Source organism: Dioscorea cayenensis, chromosome 5 (assembly GCF_009730915.1).
Source record: "Dioscorea cayenensis subsp. rotundata cultivar TDr96_F1 chromosome 5, TDr96_F1_v2_PseudoChromosome.rev07_lg8_w22 25.fasta, whole genome shotgun sequence".
Lineage (NCBI taxonomy): Eukaryota > Viridiplantae > Streptophyta > Magnoliopsida > Dioscoreales > Dioscoreaceae > Dioscorea > Dioscorea cayenensis.
The window spans coordinates 151928-177328 of NC_052475.1; the positions used below are offsets into that span (position 1 = coordinate 151928).

A 25401-nucleotide genomic window follows, 5' to 3' on the forward strand; every position below is an offset into this window, starting at 1 on the left:
ACGCAATGTCACTCATTAGATGACGAAGGCTCGTTGGTCTGAAATAAATTTAACTTTGTATTCATTTTACTACTTGATGAATTCCTAAGTTTTCCATAGACATGTGGTTTGTGCAGGGGATCAAATGACAATGAACGCATGGAATTCTATGGATGAAACAAATTAGGAAAAAAACCCAGTGGTAATTACAAAAGATACTTAACCGATCATATATATCCATGGAGAGGAGTTGAAAATAGAATATTATCCAATTAATTAAATCTTTGTGCAATTTGTTATTGAAGATGAGGATGAGTCACAGTTTAGAAGTAGTAATATGGAAAGTGTATGGTATAGTGGTTAAATGTCCGCGGTGGGCTTGTTAATTATGCAGAGGAATTGACCAGCAATCCCTGCAAATGGATCCAATGCCCTGGTCAGGAGGAAACCTTTGTGCATGTTGTGGACCGTCTTCTTCTTCTTCTTCTTCTTCTTCTTCTTCTTCTTCTTCTTCTTCCGGGCCATTGATACTCCTGCTACATTTGGCAATATATTCTCATAAAACTGGATTTGCAATAACTTAGGACAAGAGTGATGACCAAAGTGTTTTGTTTGGCCCCATTACTATTATTTCTCTCTACTTCTGTCCATTTCCCTTGTAAATCCGTTTCATAAGTTGGCATTTTGTGGACATATGTCTGAATTGATTCTCATACTTTAATTTGCATGGTGTTCCTCTTATTTTAATCTTAAGTAGATTAATATTTATTTTTAAAAAATGATTAGTAGTGACTAAAAAAATAATTAAAATTGAATAAAGATGAGTCTAAAATTTAATTACATACTAAAAAATTTATCCCTTTTTCTTGTGTGAATCTATTTTTATGTTTTATTTATTTTTACATTTGTTTTTTTTTCTAATAATTTTTTTAAAAAAATTGAATAAATCATAATTAATTAAAGAAAAAAGAACCAAGGGAGACTTAAATTTTTTTTAAAAAACTATAATGAAATACAGAAAAAACCAAAGCCAAGAAAAAAAAAAACACAACTTTAATAAAGAACAACAAAAATAAAACACAGTTCAAACGAAGCATCCACTATGGGAGAAAATTTGCTAATTAATGAAATGGATAAGAAAGGAGCGGCAATGATTATCAACAGCAGATGAACATCGAGGAAGCCATTATTACTGTCTGGCTTGCCATGCGGTGCTACACGTGCTTTATGACGGGTTCTCAGATTGACATTGTGGTCTTTATTGTAAATTAAATAAAAATAAATAAAAAATTCCATGTTTAAATTAATATTTTATTTAAAAAAAAAAAGGTGGATTTGGAGTTGGAGAGACCGTAAACCCCACGCGGAGGAGATGGAGACCAAGATCTTGTGACGACTTCTCTTCTCGCGAGAAGTCGACCCTCAAAGTCTTGTGTTGGAATGGAAGTAAAGGGCCTACGCATGTGATGATGAAACAAGGTAACAGCACTTGTTAATCTCAATCTTCTCTTCCAAAGTCCAACTGATTATTCTCACTGTTTGCTTCCTTACATGTTCCTGTTTTCTTTGTTTTTTTTTAGTTGAGTTTTGAGTTTTGAGTTTTAGTCTTTTATTATGTTTGTGTTGGTGTGTAAAATGTTTTTCATTGTTATTATTTGATTTATTTTTTGTGGTAATTGAAAATTAAATTGATTGGGTGTTAGAGCAGTGCTGATTGATTGAGAGGAGGTTCAAAGTGTGGATTTTGAGGAAGAGGGGAAGGGGTTCATTATGGGAGATTCAACGGAGATGACTATTGAGTTTCTTCGTGCCAGATTGCTCTCTGAGAGATCCATTTCCAGGACTGCGAGACAGAGAGCTGATCAATTGGCCAAAAGGGTTGGTTTTAATTATTCTCAACATTTTAGCTCTTATTTGCTGTTTATTTATTTATTCATTTATTTATTAAAAGAAAAAAAAATTGTGTTGTTTCAGGATGCTTTTTCTTTGACTGATTTGGTTAATGTTTTTGGGTAGGTTATGGAGTTAGAGGAACAGCTGAGAGCTGTGACCATCCAGAGGAAAAAAGCTGAAAAGGCAGCTGTTGAGGTTCTTGCCATACTGGAATCTCAAGGTGCTGATGGCTTCTCGGAGGTCATTGATTCAAGCTCTGAGCATGCTGATGAGGATTGTGATGAACGGAAAGAGAACGGTTATGCTCATAATGGTAAAAGGGATGAGAACTCTATAGTATTGAAGACAAAGACAAGTGAGGAGGTGGATGGATTGTCAGGTTCAGAGGTTGAAGTTTCTGCTGCCTCAAAAGGTCAGAGCTTGTCATGGAAAAGCCATAGTAATAGTCCCAATTCTCGCCAGAAGTTGAGGCTTAAACAATTTAAGCAAAGACAGAGACGGCCTAGTTTGCTGTCTAACAGGGAGTCCCTCCCAAAGTATCAGCTGGGCAAGTCGTGCCGGAGGATCAAACCAAAGGAGATGGGGTAATTCTCTGAACATTTTTATTTTATCTTCCCCAATCTTATTATCAGAGAGCTAACATTTACTCGTTTATGTTTTTTTTATTTTTATTGTCCCAGATCACCAGCAGACAATGAGTCTGGCAAGAGTGTTCTTGATGCCGAAGAACAGAGTGTGTCTACATTGTCTAGTAATCATTTTGATGACCAACCCGATGAAAATGGGGAGGCTTCAAGAGATGAGATTGTTCAAGGCCCTCCTCCTCATGATGAAAATAACAGAACTATTGATGTTGTTTCTGTAAATGATCATGATGAAGATGAAGAAATGAAGAGAGTTCTACAACAGCAGGAACAGCTGATTGATCAGTTCCAAGCAGAGGAAAATGCTCAGAGAGAATGGGAAGAGAAGTATAATGAGAACAAAAGCTCCATGCTGGTATGCACGCTCCTAATCCCGTCTATCAATCATGCCTGCAATATAATCTTTCCTGCTTGTCTCAATTATAGAGTCCTTATGAATTTACTTTGAGTTATACTTCAATTATGCAAGAAGGGAATTTTTCAAATGAGAAATGTGAGACTAAATCCCATCCACAAGAGAATTTTCTCTCATCTTGAATTTCATATAGATTGAGGCCTTTACATGTGAAACCAGCTTACTAGCATTGCTGGTAGACAACATGCAACTTTTTCAACCCTGAAAATCATAGCTATAGAATTTCATCTTGCCTGGCAAGCACCATTTCACCATGTTGGTTTTTATGACCTATTTGATTTCGTGAAGCCGGAATGGTGCATATTTAAGGCCTTTTTCCTGTCATCAAGTATTCATTATAGACAAGGTTGTTCATTATGTAGTTTTATTACCTTGAGAAATTAGAAAAGAAGTTTTGATCTCATCTCCTTTGGATGGAGAATTAGTTTATTTATGTCAATAGGTAACTAGATATTACCAAATACTTTATTCTCAACTTATTTTAAGGCAGGTCTTATTTTCAACTGGGACAAATAAACTCCATCAAAGTTCTAATGTCACGTACCTCATGGATCCTTTGTACTTGCATCAATTTCTCACCATCAAACTCACTCAAACTGTTATTTAGATTTACCCAAGGTGGCAATTCACTGGAAAATCTTGTTAGACATGGTAGAGCTGAATGCTTTAATTGCTCACTGCAAGATTCACTTAAGTCAGACTATTATTTCTTATAGCCCAGTCTGCTTGGCAATTCTCATTTGCTAGCAAAAGAAAGAAATCCTGATTACCATCTTATTGCTACAAATAGTGTACGTTGTTTTCATTGCCAGTCATTGTTCAAGTGATCGGTCGCGGCGCGGGGTGGGGGTCCCTAGCTAGCTCTAAATTGATAATAACTTGGGTTCTAATTTTTTATCTACATTTATTTTTTTATGTTTTCTTGGTTAATAGTTTTTCACTCTTCTTGACTAACCAATTTGCTTGCATCACCTTTAAAAAATAGAGCGTTTATGAAGTCAAGAACCAGCTTACTGCAGTTCAAACTGGGAGTAATCAGGGGCAAAACACCTATCTTCCCGACTTGAATTCAGACTTTCAAAAAGCAGAAAAATTGAGTGATCGGCAATTTTCAAGTAGTGGACGACCAATTGCTCAGATTCCTAATCAAACCATGCCTAATGACCAGAAACCACAAGGTATTATTCCTGAAAATAATGATAGTAACCATCGGGTACTTGCCCCAAGGCATTCAGATGGCTTTGGTCCTAATGGCCTGACAGCAAATCCCCCTGGGCGTATTTTCACTGATGGTGGGCTTGGCAAGCCATTAAAGCACCATGACATGCTGGTGGGCAGGGATGGAACAAACATGCAAGAATTTGCTTTCCCAACCGAAGTGAGTTTTGATGCCATAACTGGGAAACAGGATCAGGCATTGTATTTTGATAGATCAGACTCTAGTTCACACAGCAATCAAAATTTGAACCCAGATACTCGGAGATTTTTTGAAAGCACATCTAGTTGGAGCCAATCATCTGATCATTCTGCTGCCAAATTAACTCCATGGGGATCTTCAGAAATTCAAAGGAGGTTACCTCAAACAGCACTTAACAATTTAGGCGGTGTATTGAATGCCCTTCAGATTGCTAAGACATCGCTAAAGCAACAGCTGAATGCATCTCCTTCTCCAAGCGGAGGCACATTAGCAATAGCTGCACCAACCTACTCTCGGGTTCAGGCAGAAACTTCGGACATCCCAAATGGGGCCACGGCGCTTTTTAGGTTGCCGACAGATTCATTTCCACAAGATAACATACCTAGGCAAAAATTCTATGATTCACCATTACGCTTGCCATCCAGTTATGCTGACATCAAGCATGCGCCCAGTGCCAATGGTTACCGTTCCCGGAGCTCCTCATACATCGAAACAGAACCTAGAGTTTCAGTCGGGACGCAGTTATATGATCCTTACTTAACTTCCAGCACAATATATTCTAATTCCAGTCAGTATTCTCTTCCTTTCTCAGACTCCTCGAGAGAGGGGTCGCCCTTTCAGAACGGAGTTTCAAGACCTTATCTGGAAACAAGGAATCAGATGTCAAGGAGAGACCCTTATGTGTACCATGCTCAGACTGCTCGGTCTGATTCAAAGAGGCTGTAGGCTTTAGCAGTGCCTTAAGAGTCCAATCTTCGTTGAGTGAGATTTTCTTTGCTTTGCTTAATTTTGTATATCAAGTATTAATTTGTCATGAGATGGTTCAATAATGATTGAAAGTGATTATGCTTTAGCGCGCTCTGTGATGTACGAGGCATTTTCAATTTTTTGCTATATATATATATATATATATTGAAAGCGAATATGATTTCATTTCAATAAAAAATGTTTTGAGTTGTTCAAGAAATTATAGTGGCCTGTTTTGCTCTCTTGATGTGGTCTGGGTGCGGACAAAGCTCTATACCCGGATGGTGTCACGCTCCGAACCCAGTTTTATGGAATCGGGACGTTGACAAACGGCGGTACACCTACATGGCCGAAACCAAGTAGGCATACAAGGCCTTAAATCTTGATCAAAAACAGAACAATAAGTCAAACTCAGTGGATTGTAATAAAAATATAAACTTATTCAAATAAAACCTAGGCCAACAACAATCGGGACTTATTACAAGCTAAATAAAACGGCGATGACCCAACGATCCTTACTAAGCTATCTCGCCATCGACCTCTACTCCCGATCCGAAAAAAATATCAACAAAATTTATGAGCTCGACGACTCAAGTAAGCACCCACTAAAAAAATATAGGGATCAATTAAACAAAATCATAATTTATCAAAAATGAGAAAAATCGAAAAACCGGAATTATTTCAAGTAAACAAAGATATCAAAAGCGAGCATATAGGTCCCCCAAAACAACTATTGCAAAAACAAAATCACAAAAATTCATATATTTACCTTCGGTGACCCGAGACAAAAATTTATCAAAAGCCATATTTTTTTACCCTCGATGACAAGAGCCAAAAATTATCAAAGGTCGATATTCTTCACCGACGGCAGCGGTGGGAAACTATAGTTTCTATAACAAAATACGTGTCGACACGGTCAGTGTTTAACCCCCGATGATGAGGGTTATTGCATAGTTAATTGGGGGACTAGTTTCTATGTCAAAAATACGGCGATATTCACAAAACAATAAACTAACAAAAATTCGCATTGGGCATAATACGAATAATTTGCCAAACAAAATTTTTATCAGTCGTATGATCCCATTTTATCATAGCAAAATAAACCAGTTACTTGAATACAAATATGAACAGATAATTTAAAAAATATTAATAATTATTATTAATCAGAAATTAACTAAGACATATCTGAAATTCATAATTGGAATAATACATATTTAGATAAACTATATAAAACTTTAGAAATTAAATAATCCGAATTTAAAATAAATATTTAAACCTTTCAGATAATTCTAATCCGAAATAAAATATCATTAACTCAAAATTTCAAATAATTTAAGTAATTCCAAAAATAATAATAAATAACTAATTCAAAATATATATGTCAAAATAATCATTAATTTTCTTTAAAAATTCCAAAAGTTCACAAAACTTGAATTTTCAAGTATATACATATAATAGGATTTATATGTGGGATACTTACTTGATTAACGCCCAAAAATACTCTCAAACCTTACACTCTTTGCATGTCCTATATTTGGGAAGAGATCCTATTAGTTTTCAATAACAAAATCGAGTCTAACAAACAATAGTATAAAAAAGATTTTCGAAAGGGTACAAATGCAAAAATAGTTCAAGCTATTGTTCTACACTCCCAAATATTGATTATTGTGGGGTTACAATAGCCATTACTCACTCTAAAAGCCATATCAATAATTTCAACATGATCAATAAGTACTAAAACCCTCATAACTTCACTTATATTTTTCCAAATCACAAATTTAAAAATTCTGGGAATAATAGACACCTAACACTATGACATATCCGAAATTCACATAATTTAGAGTACTACTCAATTTGTAACATTCAATTGAATCTCCAAGTATTTCTGCAAACTTATAATTCAGACATATACTTTTAAACTATGCATATCTCTCAACCTACAACTCCAAAAGTAATGAAACTTTACTGACAATCATATAACTCAAAAATGAACGACTTTCTTATTTTTCACCTTATCTAATTCAATCTCCCTGATCATCAAAATTGGTCATGATTCTTCAAGTTCTGCACAGAAATATCATCCGAGACAATTATATTAATAAGGCTATATCTCACAGACTATAGATGCATAAAATCTGGAATTTTGCAGGTATTTAGGTAACATCAAAATCTACAACTTTTATATTTTACTCTCCTTCAAATTCTTCCTCTAATATCTCTAAAATCGGAGAGGAATTTCTGCTATAGTCAAAAACGAAAATCTGAAACCTATCAAACTAAAACAATTAGCAATTTCCTTTCACATGGCGAAAGATTGTATCTCAATCAACTATACTTCATATTACATCAAACATATCATGCAAGATCTCATCCTTGAGATGTGATTTAATCCATAAAAACATCATGATCAAGATCCTAAGTGCACACATCAAAAGAGAAACAAAACTCCTTCAAACCACAAATTGGGAACAAACCCTAGAAGCTAAATCTAAAGTTTAAAGGTGAATCACAAATAGGAACAAATTGTAGGGTTTCAGAAAGAAAGAAATCTAGAGCTAACCGGCATCAATAATAATTGCACAAAGCTTAAAGATCCTACCTTGAAAGAAGCAAAACAACTCTTGAGAAGAAGATCCACTTGTCCTTGTCGCCGGCACCACCATGAAATAAAGGAAAAGAGGGCTAGGGTTTTTTTTATATATATATAAGAGATCGTGGCGGGGGTTTTAAAATCTTTTAAATCAATGGCTCTGATTGAAAAAGCTTGCATTGATGGCTAGGATCTAATTTAAGCGGTGGGGCTCACAGATGGGTTCCGATTGCTCTCTTTCAAAAGGATCACGGTCGGTTTATATGGGTCTCAGCCGGCTGTGCTGCTGTGTGCTGACTTTCACAAGGGCAGGGCTAAATCTAACCCGGCACACAGTGCCCTTATTTCAATCCGAAAGAAGTGGGATTGAATAGGCGTAAAAAACTTTTGACATTTTGATGTTTAGGAAACAATATTGCATTTAATAGGCATGCAAAAAAAATGTTGAATTAATTTGATCAATGTTTGATTTTGAGAGAAAAACCAATGTGCTTGTTCCTCATAGATTGCATGTGGAGAGGTGCTCCTTTCGTCACTGACAAAATGAGGCAACCATGTAAAATAAAGAAAGACCAAGATTATTTCAATGGTTTATTTTACTCATAGTCAACGATAACATAATGCTGCATTATGTGAATAAAGAACAGAGTCAGGAGTATTCATATTAAATACCAAAATTTTGTATGTGCTTCATTTTACAAGGACCAAGTCCTGCAAAGACATTGGCATGCAGCTAGTAGGAATTCATTGACTTTATAAAGATGTATATATATGTATATCGGCCCAATAATTGATTGCTTTCATCGGCGGAATTGTATAATTAATTCTAACAGGGCCCAGAAAATGATTTCACCAATGTCCCATGGTTACCTATGAAGAATGAACCCCCCAACATATGCATTCATTAATTCACTCAAATAAACATCATTAATGCTCACAAAAGAATCAAAACAATAGTGGTCTTAGCTCCATAATCTCACAACTTCAACTTTATTCAGCTAATAAATCACCAAAATAACAGACATAACCTTAATAAAACCCACGACAGAAGACTAGTAAATTAAGAGGAAAAAGGAAACAGGGATTCCAGCAAGGAAGCAAGCAAGCAAGCAAGCAATTGCAAAAGAACACAAATCTCCAACAGCAAGCACTCATGTAAATGTACTACTAGTCTCGGCGAGTGTAGTTGCCGGCGACTCGGCCATCGTTGTCACGACCACCATAATTATCCGTGCCCACTCTGGCGCCTCCACGGCCACCTTGGACGTTGTTGTTATAGACATCCATGTAATTGTTTCTTCCGGCACCGTTCCTCATGCCTATATCCACATCTCCAACCGCATCATCAACGTTGTTGCAGAACACTCGAGCACGGTTATCTTGACCAGCATAGTTGCCACCACCTACACGGACTTGGTTACCGTAGTCTCCACCCCTCACGTTGTTCCTGAACACCTCCGCATAGTTATCACGTCCACCGTAGTTCCCACCGGCGATCTCAACGTCCGCATTGGCACCGTAGATTCCGTTCTCGAAGACACGACCGCGGTTGTCACGTCCGGCGCCATTGTTAACGGCGATGTGGGCCCTCCCACGACCGCCGATAACATCGTTGTTCACCACGTCCATTGCGAAGTCTTGGCCTGCATAGTTGCCTACTCCAATGCGAGTGTCCCCAACGTTAGGACAGCTAGGGACACAACAAGGACGGGCTGGCCGACAGGTTGGCATGCATCGGGTTACCACGTAGGGGCAGCCAACCACGCAGCATGGACGGGGAGGACAGCAACCTGGCATGCACCTATTCTGTAATAATGCCATCATATAGATATATATATATGTATGATCAGTTGTAAGCATTATCATAAAAGCAATCAAAATTTCAGTCACTATTTTATTTTTTCCTTTTCCTAAGTATGCAACATAAGTATGTTTGTGTGTGTGTGTGTGTGTGAGAGAGAGAGAGAGAGAGAGAGAGAGAGAATGCATATGTGGCTCACCATTTTGTTGATGTGTTCGGAGAAAGAAGGGATGGAGATAAAATGTATAAGAGGGACTCTTGGAGAAGGTTTGTTGTGAGACTTGAGGGTGGTTGTGACAGGGAATAGAATGGTGGGCTTTTATAAACAAAGGCATTGAAATGGTCAATGGCTGGTCGTATTAAAAAAATATTATAAATGTGGGTCACCATTCATAGGGTCTTTTTATATAGAGGAGAAAAGAAAGAAGAATAAGGTGGTCATTCTTTATGTTTTCGGTTCAGGTCAGCAGCAACCTTCAGGGAAAACCCACACATTTGTTTTCATATTTGTACATTAAAAGAATATTAAACGATCTAGGCGTCCCTTATGTTTCTCCCAAATGTTTTTTTACAAGAAGCAATGGGTAGTTCGAGGCGCCTTAAATTATCAGGAACGTACAAAAAACTCGGTAGAGTAAGTGGAGGTGGGCCCATACACATGGGCATTGAGATCATCGCACACAATTACCGTTCACATTTCTCAAAAATATATCATCAGTTGAAAATCAAATTCTCATCACTAGATGAAGAGTTCTATTGTTGACTCGTATATTAATAGATTATTTGGTCATAATGTTAAGTGGATAAGTTCTAGTACACATTGTACCGGGTTTGCGGTTGGTTTTTAGCAACAAACTTGCCCGAGAAGTTATGCTAATCAAAAGGGGCTTCTTTCTTAATGACCAAGGTCTTACTTTACTGGGTCTAGTGAACAGGAATTAATACTTTACTAAATCATCAGCACCACCACCTCCACATCCACCTCATCCTCTGTATTTGCTGAGAAGATCAGAGGCAACCCCAGTCCAGTTGGTAATTAATGGTAAGTTTTCTTCTGTTTTTTTTGGTTGCACATGCAATAAGTTGCAATCAAATAAGAGGAGGCTTCCATCATGTCTGATTTTGCTATTTTTATGGCATGGCTAATGGCTTGTTATATGGTTGCACGCATCCAGGGAGCCTGCGATCCATCCTGCAGTGAGAGGCATCCTTGTGGAGTACTGGGTTGTCCCAGCTCTCCCTTCATAGATCCACCAGCCGTAATTGAACCCGAAACCGGATCTTTGCTACCAAGTGGAACTACTGGCGCACTGGAGGAGACATCTCCACTAATAACGGCGGCTAATGAGTCTCATGTAACCAATCTACAGATTCTCTCCAGCTGTTTTCTCTCTCTCTCTCTCTAATTTCATACAAGCTTTCTTTCTTTCTTTCTTTCTATATATCAAACTCTCTAAACTCTGTCTTTTAATTATAGCCGCTTGAACAGCCACCAAGCGCTCCAGTGCTTCCGGACAAGGCCATCTCACCGACACCACCTATGATGGCAGTTCCCATGCCTTATCAGGAGCAAGCCATTCCACCACGCCAATTCGTAGGGGAGAGTTCAGTCCCAGTCCCAGCACCAGCACCAGCACCAGCACCAGCACCACCTCAAGGTGTGGATAATCATGACGTACCAATCCAGAGGATGGAATCGATGGATTATCCCCCTCCAGGTCACCGTCCATTTGGTGGAGAAGACCTGGGTCGGCGTGGCACGAGGCGGCCATTCCCTGGTCCTCACACTCACAGCCGGTGGTATGACTATATCCCCTTGATATCCGACTTAGGTCGTTATAGATGCCGCCAGTACTACCCAAACGATCATTACTTGAATAACAGGCCTTGCTATCGGAGGGTGGAAAATTTCTGGTATAACCGTGACTCTGACAACTGTGTACCTCCCCGTTCACGGAGGGTTCGAGATCGTGTACCCAATTACTGTCCCAATATGGATGACTACAACTACGTGCCTGTGCCTCCTCCCCCTTTGAGGAGATGGAATACTTTCCCTATTAGAGAGCCTCCATCATCCTCCTCTGCACACCAGAATCATGAAGATCCGCAGGCAGGACCCAGTGATGGCCGTCAGCCTGCAGCTGGTGATCAAGGCACCCTTGTTCGGGATAACATTGTCATTGGTGATCCGACCAGGGTGAGGATTGGAGAAGGAAATCGTGGTGGCCGTTCTACTGGTGGTCGTGTCACTGGTAATGTAGTCATTCGCTAGACCAGACCAGACCTGACCAGACCACGTACACCAAAACCAAACCAAAATTATGCAACAAGATATTTAATTTGTTATGGTAATATGTTTTAGTCTTGTCTTTTTAATGCTTCTGATCATGGATGTATGCATACTTTTCGTTAAGTTCGCTTGTAAGTAGATGTAGTAGTAAGTTTGTAATAAAGAGGAGTAGTTTTTCAATAGAACAGATCCTTGTTCAAGTTTATCTGGGCATGCATGCACTAGTGTATCCATTTTGTTAGCTAAAGCATAGGCCAACCAAAGGTTAATTTAAAGTGGCCCACTTTCCACCTACAAGGCTGCAACGCACAATTTGCAGCCACAGGATCTGGCCGACGTGTGGACAATTTGGTGGTTGATATATATATTTTATCTCCATGTTTTGTTCTTATATTACCATTTGAAGAATCCAGGCTATATTCGGACTGGCTCGGATTGTGACTATAACTTCCACTGTGAAAAGTCATGAAACACTTAACTTTTTTATCAGAACGTATTTATGCCCAATAAATAAATATTTTTTTTAATTTCTATGATGATATTGTTACATAATTAAAGAACATCATCAGAAATAGGGTTATGATCCTCCAAGATTTATTGAAGAAGTAACCAGGTCGATCAAAAGAATTCGGACAAATAATAAAGGACATGGTATATATATGGCTTTGCATATTCCTGTGTTAATTTAAAGTTTTCTTCATTTGATACTGATGTAGTGATATTCCTACTCAAAATGAAGATTTTAGCTAAGATGCGAATGTCGTCATCACCCAACTAAAACAGAGTCACTAAAACGACGTGGTTGAAAAACCAATAGCTGTTGAGAGGGGATCTGTCAAACAAACCTATCTAATTAAGTTTAGGTGATTATTTTATCACTTAAAGACAAGACAATAGTGTGATTTATTCTCACCATTTGGTCATAATGTATTTACAATATTATGTCTTAGTCAAACCTTTCACACTAGCCAAAATTTCAGATCAACAAAATATGAAGTAGACCAAAAGTAAACTGAGCTTAAATTCCTGATATACTAATGTCTTAAAAAGTCAGAACAGCATGGTCATTGTTTATCAGAAATGCAGGGCAGCAGTTATCACAACGGAAGACAGCAGGATGGTGATCGCGGCGGTGGCCTGTCCTTGTTGCTTCCTTCAACATGATGTATTATGGAATATACAAAGACTTCACCAGGTCCACTCTCATTAAATTTTCAACTAGTCTTTGTTTATTGGAGATTGAGTACATACCACAAAGACTTGGATGAAGGCGTCTGAATGATTGCAACGAATTAATAGCTTTACCAGTAATATTTACTCTTAATTAATATTATGATACTTGTAGTTCCTTAGTAACTATATATCCCATCCAACGCTCACAACTTGTGTCCCATCTTATTATTGTTGGTGCCAATTAAGGTATACGTCACTGAAGCATGGCACAGAGGGAGGAACGAGCTCGCCAACCACCTCGCCAAATGGATTCTGATCCAAGGCCTTATGCCCGGGCGAATGTTGGTCGTAGTGCTGCTTCCGGTGTTGGTGCTCGCCATTCGGCCCCTCCCAGATCACATGCACCTGAAAGTTATGATGAGTATGCTCGGTATCCACGGGGTGGCGAAGGCCGCCGGAATGACTTTGTTCGTGAAGGGCCAAGCAATGGAGGAGGCCAAGGTCAACGTCAAGGTGAAGGTGAAGGTGAAGGTGAAGGTGGGGGGCGAGGTGCTCCTCCTCGCTGGCCTCGCTGGACGCCTGCCAACCAAACCAATGATGATGACGACGACTGCTCATCCTCATCGTCTGATGACGAGCCTGAATTCAGAGACATGCATATCGTCATTGACCGCAACAGGATTAGGAATGCTAAAGGCGCCAAGATTGTCACAGGCCAACGTGTCAAGAGGGATCTCAGTGTTACTATAACCAACAATGTGATTGGAGGCTAAGAAAAATACATATATGTATATATATATGTATACTTGGTCCTCTCCTTTCTGTGGTATTTATTTCATGTTGTTATGTTACAATTCTGCTGCTCTTGTTATTATCAGATGAATAATATTCCGCTCCTTCAGGGGCAAATAAAAAACTGTTTGAGATGGGATTGCATGAGTAAATTAAACATTGGAAAACCATCACATATATATCTAGCTAGGAGTAATTATTATTATTATTATTATTTATACATACATACCATTGAAATAGATGTATAATTTAGCATTTTAAGGAACAATTTTAATTTTTTTAATAATGTTTAAGTTTTTATTTATATTACTTATAATATTAATAATTGAAAAACATTAATTACATTTAATTATTTATGTAATAAATGTTCATAAGACTTTTGAAATCTAAGGTATATATAAAGTTTATATGGTAGAAGTTGTTTAATTATATTATTTTATATATGATATTGTCTCAAAACTCTTCGCAAAATTTTAAAATCTCCGATGCAAAGCCGGGGAAAATGTCTAGTTATTATTAAAATAGACAAATCAGTCACTCAAACTTTTTGTGAGAGGGACACGATTGAGAGAAAGTTGATTATTTAACCTCTCATTCAAGAAGGCAAAAAATTATGATCTTTACAACTAGCCGAGAGATCGAATTGGTTTTAATTATGGTGTGAATACTCTTTGTTATTTTACTCTCGATTTATTTTTTAATGATGGATGAGATAGGAATTACATTGTGGAAGGGTATTTCTCACAAAAAAAATATATACTCACAATCACAAACAAATAGACTTATTCTATGAAAAAAAGTTTATTATAAATTAAAAAAATAGTATAATTTTATAAAAGTTCATTCTCCTTATAAAGTTCATTCTCCTCCATGATCAAACATTGAGGGTTGATCCTAGTGGTTAGTGGCACAGCTAATCCAAGGATTTTATAGCTTGTTTAAAAAGAAAATCAAATAATTGTGGTTTGTATGTTTTTTTTAAAAAATTTAATAAATAGGTAGTTATCATTTCAAAAGTTTTTTTCAACTCAGGAAACTCTACCAAACATTTTAACTTTTCAGTATTACTTTTATTTTTTTGACAAAACGGACAATTATATTACTTCCCTCAGAATTGACACTTCTTCTATTTCACAATTTCAAATCAAATTTTCAAAAACTGAGAGCCCCTAATATATGTAGCCCACAAAGAGATCCATTTTGTTATTATTTGAACGAAATAATTTTGAATTTTTATCTTAAGTTGCCCCTTGAAGAGATCCATATTTTTAATCTGATAGAGAAATACAAATATTTGACTTTATAAAGACGTCATCACTGAAATTTTTATTCATCTTAGTTTTATAAAGCAGTCATTCACACACACACACACACACAAAAACATGCTATTTTTCAAAAATTATTATGACAATTATTGTTACACGCTATTTTTCAAAAATTATTATGACAATTATTGTTATTCATCACTCTATAATACACATTATCTTTTCATGATTTATCTCATTTTATTTTTTTAAAAATGTTAAAATTTTAATAAATAATCGGGCAAACATTTTGTGAATAAATTGGATAATCAGTACTGTTGACATTTAATAGGAATTGAAGTGATTAATTTCACAAAAAACTAAATGTATGATTAAGAACGGCTTTGCCCTTTTCTGTTTGAAATCAATTTTACTACAACAATATAACGGTAAGAAAAAAGCCATAGTTAATAACTTTATTTATCATAAATTACATATTAATAAAAGGACAAATATTTAGTGAAAAATAAACTTTTTAAATAATGATGAGTATTTAACATACCATGATAAGTCTAAACACCACACAGTTCTCCAATATATCACATTTATAGTTTACATAACATATGATGCTTTATATAGAATTGTAAAACACATAAGTTAAGTGTCATTAAAATTTAATTTGATTGATCTTACTTAAATTTAGAGTTAATTATTATTATGATTAAACTATAATTATATTTAAAGTTAAATTAAGTTGTAAATAACTGAATAATTATAAATTTATGTTTCCTGTATAGTACAACAAGGCAAAAAATGTAACCAAACTACAGCTTAGCTGATTATTTTATTAATCACCATTTATCAGCATGCTGTCAAAGTGAGAAAGAATAGAGGTTGTCACCGAAAGGCAATTTGATAGTATGATTTATTCTCACCATGATATGACGGCCTCTTTCTTTTGTTGCTTTTTTTAAAGTCATTTCAGAATTATGCCACGGGCAAAGCCTCAACTCTAAAATAAATAAATAAATAAATAAACAAAAGAAAAGTAATGCTAAATTCCTATATACTAAAAAAAAAAAAAAGACTTGAACGGCAATCAAGGTGGTCTTTGTTTATTCGAAAATGGGGGCATCCAATTCAAAGGCAAAACAATACCATATCTGTCACTTCAAACTTCCCAAATTGCACAATTTTATACATATTAACTAATAGCGAGTCGCATATAGGATAAGGGTATATATCCCATCCCACACGACAAGGATTATAATGGAATATAAAACGACTAGACCCAGTCTACTCTCTTTCAATATCAAGGTAATCTTTGTTTATTGGAGGAGGACATATAGAAAGAAAAAAATGGGTGGAGGAGTTTGATCAAATACAACCAACACTTTTGAGTTTGATGCAACAATTACACTCATATTAGGATATATCTATCTACTCGCTACTCGCTGCTCGCTGCTCGCTGCTCGCTGCTAATTGAAGCATGGCACGGAGGCTAGGCCGAGCTTACCAACCTCCTCCTCCAATGGATTTTGATTTTGATTTTGATTATTCCGATCCAAGGCTGCCTTTTGCCAGGCCGGGTGTTCGTCGTGCTGGTGCTGGTGCTGGTGTTCGCCACCCGCCTCCCAGACACGCACCTGAGAGTTATGAATTCGCTGGGTATCCACCTGGTGGCAATGGCCGCCGGAATGAGTACTTCGTCCATGAAGGTCCAAGCACTTGTGATCAAGGGCGTGGAAGGGCTGCTCCTCCTCGTCGGCCTCGGTGTAAGCCTGCCTACCAAGTTGATAACGATGACGACTCCTCGTCCTCATCCTCATCGTCAGACGACGAGCCTGAATTCAGAGACATGGATATCGTGATCGACGGAAACAGGATCATGAATGCCAAAGGTGCTAAGATCGTCACAGGGGTTCGTGTCAAGAGAGACCTCAGGGTTCGTATAAGCAACAATAAGATCGGAAGTTAAAAAAGAATCAGTATCTCTGCTTAATTAATTGGTCGACCTTCTCTGCTTGCTACTATCATCTTCTGTAACTGTTTTGCTTTGTATTATGGTTATGGTTCTATATATGTCTCTGTGTGTTGTTATATATTATCAAATGAATAATAATAATTATTAATATATGTTCAAACCTTCAGTACTACTGTCATATAAAAACTCATGGATGACTAGATAACATGATCGATCGAGTAGATTATTAATCATGGAAGACTTAAGCGATACATAAACAAATTAAAAGGGATGGAAATTTTACAGAAAGTTGTACGTGTTAATTAATGTCTACGTCGATCTCCAAAAGGGGAGCTCCACCTTTCCCTGCCTCTGTGAGTGGAACCCCTGCGTATGCCATCTTCATGGTTAGCAGAGGAAGTTGGTCTTATCCGGTTGCCGGAAATGACAATCCGAGCATCACCACCGGACTGGTTGCCAACCCCAATTCTGACACTCCCCTGTCCTCCCCTGTTCACGTTCATGTAGCTACTCCCAGAAGCATGAAAAGCATCTTCTTCACCACGGGAAACATTGGTCACTGTAATCCCAGAAACACGAAGAGCCAAATCCTTGTGTGCAGTGTTGCCAACTCCGAGTAGAACGCTGTCTCGTCCTCGTAAGACCTCATCCACTTGGATGTCCATGTTGATGTCCTCTGCAGAATTGTGGCCTACGCCAATATTCCTGATGTTGTTATTAGACCATGAATATGGCTCTTCTAATCCGTCAGTACTATTGTTGACGCCCCTTCTCTGTGAGCTCGGACCAGGGGAACCCGGCACGTTCGTTGACGGCGGTGGTGCGTTGGGACATCCAGCCGAGTAGCATGGCTGCCATGCTCGGCATGTACTCCGACAAGCCTATAAACAATTACAAAAGTAGAGTTGGTTTGTTATGCGAGTATGTAATAAGTGTCTATGGAACAAGTACGTTTTTGGCCGGTCGAGGGAAAGAGCAGAGGACTAACCATGTTATTTAGCGGATGCAGGTGAGACCTTGGAAATGAATACCAAAGCACCAGAACAGACCTGCAGTACGAACTCGGCACACTGGAAGTGGAACCCATGTAAATTTATTAAATAGACGCAGGCGTCTGGAAAGACTCCCTTGGTTTGCTGTCACTGATTTCGACCAGCTTGATGCCAACGGTACATTTAGTTATGATAAATATTAGATATATAAAAATAATAACAACAATAAAATTAATGGAATTAATCATTAATATATTATCATGTACTTCGCATTTGAAGGAGATTAGTTAGTTTGAATCTCTCACCTAGGAAAATTCACAGAGTCACCAGTGGAAAAAATAGTTGTTTTTTTCCTTTAGAGATTGTATGACAAGAATTTAAGTCTTAGGGGTTCATTGACTTACTATAATTAGTACAACTCTTTATTTGTTTGTCCCTTAATAATCTTTTTAATTGAGAAGCATTTAGCACTTATTCGTAAAAAAAAAAAATGAAGCCACTTTTAATTACTTTGTTACAATATTTTTAAAATAAAATAGATAACCACAAACATCAATTAAGAAAAAAAAACTACATATTAAAAGAAGATAAAGATAGAAATATAATAAACAAATGAAATACAAAAAATAAAACTACAAATAAAATCCATTAAAAATGGGAAGAAAAAGTACAATAACAACAAAATCAAGGACAAACAAAGCAATGGAAAGTAGACCTAGCAAAGATAGAGAAAAGTTTTCCACTAAGATGACCTGCTAAGCAAAGATAACACGATTATCTCTGGACCTCTATGGAGGACATGACTACATGGGTTGCCTTTATTTTTTCCAATGATTTTCTTCCACCACCATTTTTTAAACGAGGGCAAGATTAAAATCAACGATGTTTAATATCCCTCATCCACCCAAATCATTAGGTTTGCACAAATATTTTCGATTGAAAACCTTATGATTGGACTTGTCGATGTTTGGTCCCAGCTAAAGGAAAATTTTATTTTTGCAGTTTATAGTTTTTTTCACTTAGTAGGATTGTTTAAAAATTGATATTCAATTGTACCTTGTCTCTTTATCTTAATTTGAAGTGCTTTATTCATCTTTTCAAAAAAATAAAAAAAATAACAAGACTAAGTTTATCTTCAAGGGAGAGCCCCTTGGATTTTCAGGAAAATAAAAATAATCTAATTGCAAAAATCAACTTTTGATCAGTTGAGGAGGATTTTCAAGAGAATAATAGTGCTTTATCAACTATCATTTGGGAAAAACAAATGCAAACTCTTCTATTATTATAGGAGTGGTTTCACTATAAATATTTATGAAAATCAAATTAAATTAATTGTTTTTAAATTTTTTTAAATTTATGCAGGACTATCAAAATAGAGAAGTAAAAGGTAAATGTTTTATACGAGTGAGAAATAATTTTATTTTATTTTATTTTATATTAATAAAAGTGGATAAACAATATCTTTCTCCAGAAGCAAGACCTCCCATTGCTCATGAGCTAATACATCTGATGTTGGTGGACCAAGTGCTAGGAACTCTAAATCATGGGATAGCGGAAAATGATGGACCAGAATATAGGAATTAATGGAGGGTAAATTTTTTCACTAGGTCATTAAATTTTGATTCATTTTCACTTTGATCCCCGAACTTTAATTTGTATTAATTTGATCATTAAATTTTAATTTGATTTCATGGGGTAATAAATCAAGGAATTTAACTCCCAACTGATTACATGGCTGTTTGAAAATCCGAGTCAGTCCTTGTCATAACACATTATTAAGTCTTTTGGAGATACCCATGTTATTGAAAAAGAGCCAGATCATTCATTTGGGGGTCAAAATCTCTTGATTTATCACCCAGTGAAATCAAATTAAAATTAAGTGATCAAATTTATGCAAATTGAAGTTCAATGATTCAAAGTGAAAATGAGCCAAAATTTAATAACATACTAAAAAATTTACCCCAATTGATGGATATAGGAGAATTGGAGGATTTCCAAGATCCAAGTGATACAGAGGATGATTTGACAAATCAATAGGAAAGAGATATCAAACTCAAAGCACTAGTTAGAAGGAGAATCAAACTCGGTTCCGACCTAAAAAGGGCTGCTGCTTAAAATCTTGATCTTTTACATTTTTTTTTCATTTTACTTATCTCAATGTTTTTATGGATCATCTAAAAATTGTTTGGTGGAATTACTATGAGTTGTTAATCCGTTCTATATGGCTCATAAACAAGGGTAAATATGCTTAGGTAATGGTACATCCACCGCTACAAAATTTGGTTTCTAACTTTTTTCCGACCTCCATCAGGTCTCTTCTAGGAGAAAATTCTTCTCCTAGCTAGGTATTTGTCAAATTTCTATCTACCTTCTATGTCGGTAGCCTATATCCTATCATCAGCAATGGCCCATTCACATTTTTCTAGCATGACAAATTAATGACTTCATGATAGAACCTCCGTTTGGTTGTGCCCAACTCTGTGTCTTGTTGAACCACATTCACTGGGCTTAGAACTTGCCTTCTAATCATCTCTAGCAACCAATTGGATGACACCAAAATTTGGACCCTCAAAGATAATAGGGTGTTTTTGTTGGGAAAACTTAAATAATTTTCTTTACAAAAATAGCCCCATAATAGATAATATTATGAAAATAAAAAAATTAAACAAAAATATCCAGATAAACAATGTAAACAAATAAAAATCAATATTAAACCAATATAACGAGGTTCGCCAAATAGCATATTCTTCCGGCACCACAGCAGGAGACCATTTCACTATTTTCGAAGAAGTTACAATTATAGGTATGGGAAGTTATTATTAAAAAACCTCCACCAAATTTAAATAATAAAAAAAATAATTTTTTTTTGGGATATTACAAATGAGAGTACATGGACATATTAATAGCAAAAATGATTTTTTTGTCAACCATTGAATAGTCCAATGGTATGACACCAAAGTATAAGGAGGAGGTCATGGGTTTCAAATCCTTCCCGACGATCTATTCACTTTATCTTGTTCATACAGTCTGTCACACGGATTTTTATACTATTCTCATCATCGTACATATCATGTGCATCAGAGTTCCAGATCGCTTTCTAGATCTGCTTTATGTTGGGGGGACTTAAAACTTCACTTAAGACCCCTTTCGGAAGCACTAACACACCCGTAGATGTCTCCCAAAACACATGCAAAGATAGGGCTAAAGAAAGAAAATTACACACAAACCACGACACAGTAATTACGTGGAGTTCGGCACTCTTGCCTACGTCTCCACGGGGGTCGGGAATTGAAATCCACTATGAAGAATATCTCCGATGGCTTGAACAACTCTCAAGCTCGTCTCAAGAAGAAAACAATAAGAAAATTCTGACTTATATATACCTCATCCCCAACTCAATGACAGATAATCTTATTAGCATATATTATATGCTAATACATCTTTACATACTAACATAATAATATATGCTAATATATCCTTATATACTAACATAATAATATATGTTAATATATCTATATAACATAAGTCAACATGTGACTAACATGCACATGCCCAAAAAGCCACTCATAGTTATTTTTTATCATTATTTCTCTTCACAGTTTATATTCATATTAAAAGGGCGTTGTTGTCTATTATTTAAAAAAAAAATGAATTTTTTTGGCTATTTTTGTTTTCTCTTTTGTGTTGATTGGTGCTCCACTCCCAGTGGACTTGGGTGTTTTTTAGTTTGTGGGTGTGTGTAGCTGTTTTGTACTTTATATTTGAGTGCTCCCTCATGTTGTTAGGACGTGAAAAAACTTAAACAAGAGGATGTAAGATTCAAATTAAGGAATACATTTCTCTGACAAGGGTTAGTCATTTTTTATTAAAGATAAATGATATCGAGCAATAATACAAGATATTCCATGCTCAAAGATTCTATTGATCTCAACGAAATGATGGAAAAGTAGAGATCCTTTTTAGTGGAGATAAGATAAGGATCAATATTCGGTTTTAACAGCACAATAAATGCTATCTCAAAGATTATACTCACCATATATATGATAAAAATTATGGGCCATTTTAATATAACTGTGATTTATCCATTTTTTTTAAATTAAAAAAAAATTATGGGGCCAAGAAAGTGGGCTCTTTTAAACTTAAATAATTTAAAATGATTGATTTTTTTAATATGCTAGTTCATTTTGTTTAATTATATTTGTTTGAAATATTTTGATTTTTGAATTTTGTATGATAATTATTGTACAATGTCACTCTTAAGTGTGATTTTGAAATTTATGAAATTTTTATGTGATTATGGTAGTTTTAGTGGATGTTTTCTGAGTTGTGTTGTAAACCTGGTTATTTGTATTTTAAATTTTCCTTTAATTATTAATTATAAATTGGTTATTTGAATCCTTTGAATTTGTTTGTTTTTGTGAAGTTGTTACTTTATTTTATTTTATTTTATTTTTTTTTTTTTGAGACAGATATTGAAACCTTATGTGCCACTTGACTTTGTGGGTATATATGCAGTCATTTGTTGGCGCACATAATTCGGTGAGCCTGGTTCGGGGCTTGATTAAGGGCTTTCCTTCTAATTATCTATAGCAACCTGGAGGGCACCAAAATTTGGACCCTCGAAGGGAATAGGGTTTACTCTTTTAACCATTTCTAATCGACAATGGAATTAGATGCTTGGTCATCTTACCTTTGAAAACCATCCTTTCAATTGGTTTTCGTGGGATAATAAAATCCTTGCTCTTAATAATCTGGCAAAGCAAAGATGCATTAAATTGGCCGATGTGTTCTTTGCCATATCATGATAGAGATGGTTCACATTTGGCATCATTTCAGACAAATTTTTCGTCTTATCATATTCCCACCCTCCGTGATTGAGGTTTGGTCATTATGGAGGTTCCATCTCAAGAGATATTTGGGATCTCATTGCTCTATTCCTGTAGTTTAGGACGTGAAAAGACTGATGTGGGATTCAAATTGAGGAATATATTTCTCTCACAAGGGTTAGCCAAGTTTTTTATGAAGATAAATAATATCCAATAAAAATGCAAGATATTTCATGCTCAATGATTCTATTAATCATGATGCAATGGTCAATAACTTCGTGATTTATTCATTTAATTAAAAAAAAATGATGCAAAGTAGAGATCCTGTTAGTGGAGATAAGATAAGACTCAATATTCTTATTTTTTAATAAATAAATCATAAATACATTAAAAATGCTGTAAAATAGAGTCTTCGTGGGAATTGTTTTACTTATAAGTGCTTGTTTTGTAGCAAACCAAACATCAAAAACGAATTTTTATATGTAAAATATTTTACATCACATCTACTTACATCAAACTAAACAGCCCTTAAAAAAAACAGAGTAACAGAGTATAAGCCAACAAATAAGAACAAAACAGAGCAATAATATGGAACAAACAAAAACAAACCGATGACATCCACCAAGAGTGGAACTTAGATTAAAACAAAAACAACACCGTTAATAGTGGTTACAAAACAAAAACAAACACAAAATCAAAAACATAAAAAAAAATGGACGAATGCTGCTTGTGGAAGGCTTCCACCTAGCATAACGATATTTTAAAAACTAGTTTTATTTTTTTATTTTTTTATTTTTTTTAACAAAGTGGACTATGTTAAAAGATTATATTCATCACATAAAAAAGATTATATGCACGATAAAAATTATGCCGTCAAGCAAGTGGGCTCTTTGAAAATTACATAATTTAAAATGATTGATTTTTCCCCTTGAATGCATATCATTTTACATTAATGTATTTATATAATTATTAAGTTAAAATTATTACAGCTATCACTTTTTTTTCAGCACTCCAAGTCTTAAATACAAATTCTAGTACCATAACATTATCATTGAAAGACGTATCTTTACATATTTTAGATTGGAACATCTATCTTATTAATGGAGGGTTGATTTGTGTCATTGTAATATTTGTTCTTTCTACAAAGCTACCACCGTCAGTAAACTTTGAATAAAAGGCTCCGTGTCATGTTGGTTTCCATATGCTTTTTTAATCAACAAGACATGAGATTCGTAATTTGTGGGGGATCTTCTTGTCTTGTTTGATGAATTATTTTTTATTACACTGTAAATCTTAAGTACTTTAAGTGGGACTATAATATCCTTCTTATCTCCATAATCTTCAACCCTACGATCCATGTAGACGTAGAACTACATGCAAATCACTTTTTTTAACCACTATCAAGGTTATTACCGAGTTAATATTAGACTTTCGCCTATCGGCCATTTTGAAGATAGAGTTGATTTCTTGCAAACAATTTTTAGAAAAGTTCTTTCCGTGTTTAATAATTAGTGGAGTAAAGAATTATTAGACATACATTATAGCACTCATTGATTTTCATGCCAGGAAAGCTTTGAACACAAGATATGTTTTGGATTCAAAGGATAAAGTTTTACGGCCTCTTGTTTTACGAGACCGGATTGTTTGTCAATTGGACAAATTTGGTACTAATTATAAATCCTCCATTTCACTTACTTTGGCATGCGCATCAGTAGCTACAATCCCAATACAGAGAATATTGCATTATGCATTCGGTTTGTGGGAAAGGTTAGCACATTCTTTTCTACGAGGTAATATTAAAATTAACAATTAAGGTTAGGGTTTTTTTTGGAAAAGGTGGATTAATTAAGGTTAGGTTGACTCTATTTTCTATAATAAATTTTAACTATTTTAATTATATTCTACACAATATCAAATTGAGCAAATTAAACTAAATGGTTATATACATGTATCACACTGGACAAAGTAACTAATCAGGCCATGCTCAAGCTATGCAGGGAATAAGCAAGGGTTTTAATAATGAACACAAACATTTTTGTGATGCAAATTGATGACGATGCAAGAAGGACATGTGTCATCAAGTTGGATAACCAGCGAGTCAAAAAGCCAAATATTTGACTCATAATGCAGTAAAACAGCATATGCTCCTTGTTATCCCTAGTGGAAATTAAAGCGGAAAAAACTCCGTCACCAAATTGCCATCCACCTGTAAACGCCTATATAACCTTTGCATGTTGTATAGCCTTGCTGCATACCATCCAACAATTAGCTTACACTACACTACCAATATCAATTCGATCAACAATGGTAATGATCTTATTATAGTACCTTGGATTCTCTTCTGATAAACTATGCATAATATATATATATATATATCGTACATATAAGGGCGTTAATTAGTGAGGCATATATATGTATAATTAACCAGCCATTTTGATCACTCACTTGTATCTTATATTGGCAGGGGCAGGCGTGCTCAGCATCATGCCGTCCCTACAGGCCATGTGGTCTCCCTGGATGTCCCCACAAAGGGGAGGTCCTAATCAGGTGGACAACAATGCGCAAGGCGAGTTAGGCATGGACGTCGCTGGCAACCAAGTTGTTGGCGGACGTG

The 25401-nt window shown here is 35.8% G+C and overlaps 5 protein-coding genes across 9 annotated transcripts; 3 read left to right on the plus strand and 2 right to left on the minus strand.

Annotated features, from left to right (window-relative positions):
• The first annotated feature begins 1304 nt into the window (after positions 1-1304).
• Positions 1305-5209, plus strand: LOC120261437. 2 transcript variants are annotated; one of them, XM_039269323.1, is made up of 5 exons: positions 1305-1458; positions 1688-1857; positions 1996-2456; positions 2553-2871; positions 3917-5209. In XM_039269323.1, exons 2-5 carry the CDS (start codon positions 1750-1752, stop codon positions 5072-5074), a joined length of 2046 nt encoding a protein of 681 aa, XP_039125257.1. In that variant the 5' UTR covers positions 1305-1458; positions 1688-1749; the 3' UTR covers positions 5075-5209. The 2 variants fall into 2 exon arrangements, with proteins under 2 accessions (XP_039125257.1, XP_039125258.1); XM_039269324.1 differs by having other exon boundaries at positions 1310-1458; positions 1683-1857.
• A 3438-nt stretch (positions 5210-8647) lies between these two features.
• LOC120262054 (heterogeneous nuclear ribonucleoprotein A3-like) lies at positions 8648-9802 on the minus strand. Its single transcript, XM_039270106.1, has 2 exons — positions 9686-9802; positions 8648-9491 (listed from the first exon to the last, which is right to left on the minus strand). Exons 1-2 carry the CDS (start codon positions 9686-9688, stop codon positions 8853-8855), a joined length of 642 nt encoding a protein of 213 aa, XP_039126040.1. The 5' UTR covers positions 9689-9802; the 3' UTR covers positions 8648-8852.
• Positions 9803-10405: 603 nt separating this feature from the next.
• On the plus strand, positions 10406-11981 carry LOC120262064 (proline-rich receptor-like protein kinase PERK10). Of its 3 annotated transcripts, XM_039270118.1 has the most exons (4): positions 10406-10528; positions 10662-10841; positions 10964-11286; positions 11371-11981. In XM_039270118.1, the coding sequence occupies exons 1-4, from the start codon at positions 10526-10528 to the stop codon at positions 11756-11758; spliced, it is 894 nt and encodes a 297-aa protein (XP_039126052.1). In that variant the 5' UTR covers positions 10406-10525; the 3' UTR covers positions 11759-11981. The 3 variants fall into 3 exon arrangements, with proteins under 3 accessions (XP_039126052.1, XP_039126050.1, XP_039126051.1); XM_039270116.1 differs by having other exon boundaries at positions 10964-11981; XM_039270117.1 differs by having other exon boundaries at positions 10976-11981.
• Positions 11982-12351: 370 nt separating this feature from the next.
• Positions 12352-13803, plus strand: LOC120262066. 2 transcript variants are annotated; one of them, XM_039270120.1, is made up of 2 exons: positions 12352-12971; positions 13196-13803. In XM_039270120.1, exon 2 carries the CDS (start codon positions 13213-13215, stop codon positions 13720-13722), a length of 510 nt encoding a protein of 169 aa, XP_039126054.1. In that variant the 5' UTR covers positions 12352-12971; positions 13196-13212; the 3' UTR covers positions 13723-13803. The 2 variants fall into 2 exon arrangements, with proteins under 2 accessions (XP_039126054.1, XP_039126053.1); XM_039270119.1 differs by having other exon boundaries at positions 12353-13083.
• A 3406-nt stretch (positions 13804-17209) lies between these two features.
• LOC120260430 lies at positions 17210-18103 on the minus strand. Its single transcript, XM_039267904.1, has 2 exons — positions 17958-18103; positions 17210-17850 (listed from the first exon to the last, which is right to left on the minus strand). Exons 1-2 carry the CDS (start codon positions 18054-18056, stop codon positions 17272-17274), a joined length of 678 nt encoding a protein of 225 aa, XP_039123838.1. The 5' UTR covers positions 18057-18103; the 3' UTR covers positions 17210-17271.
• Between the last annotated feature and the right edge of the window lie 7298 nt (positions 18104-25401).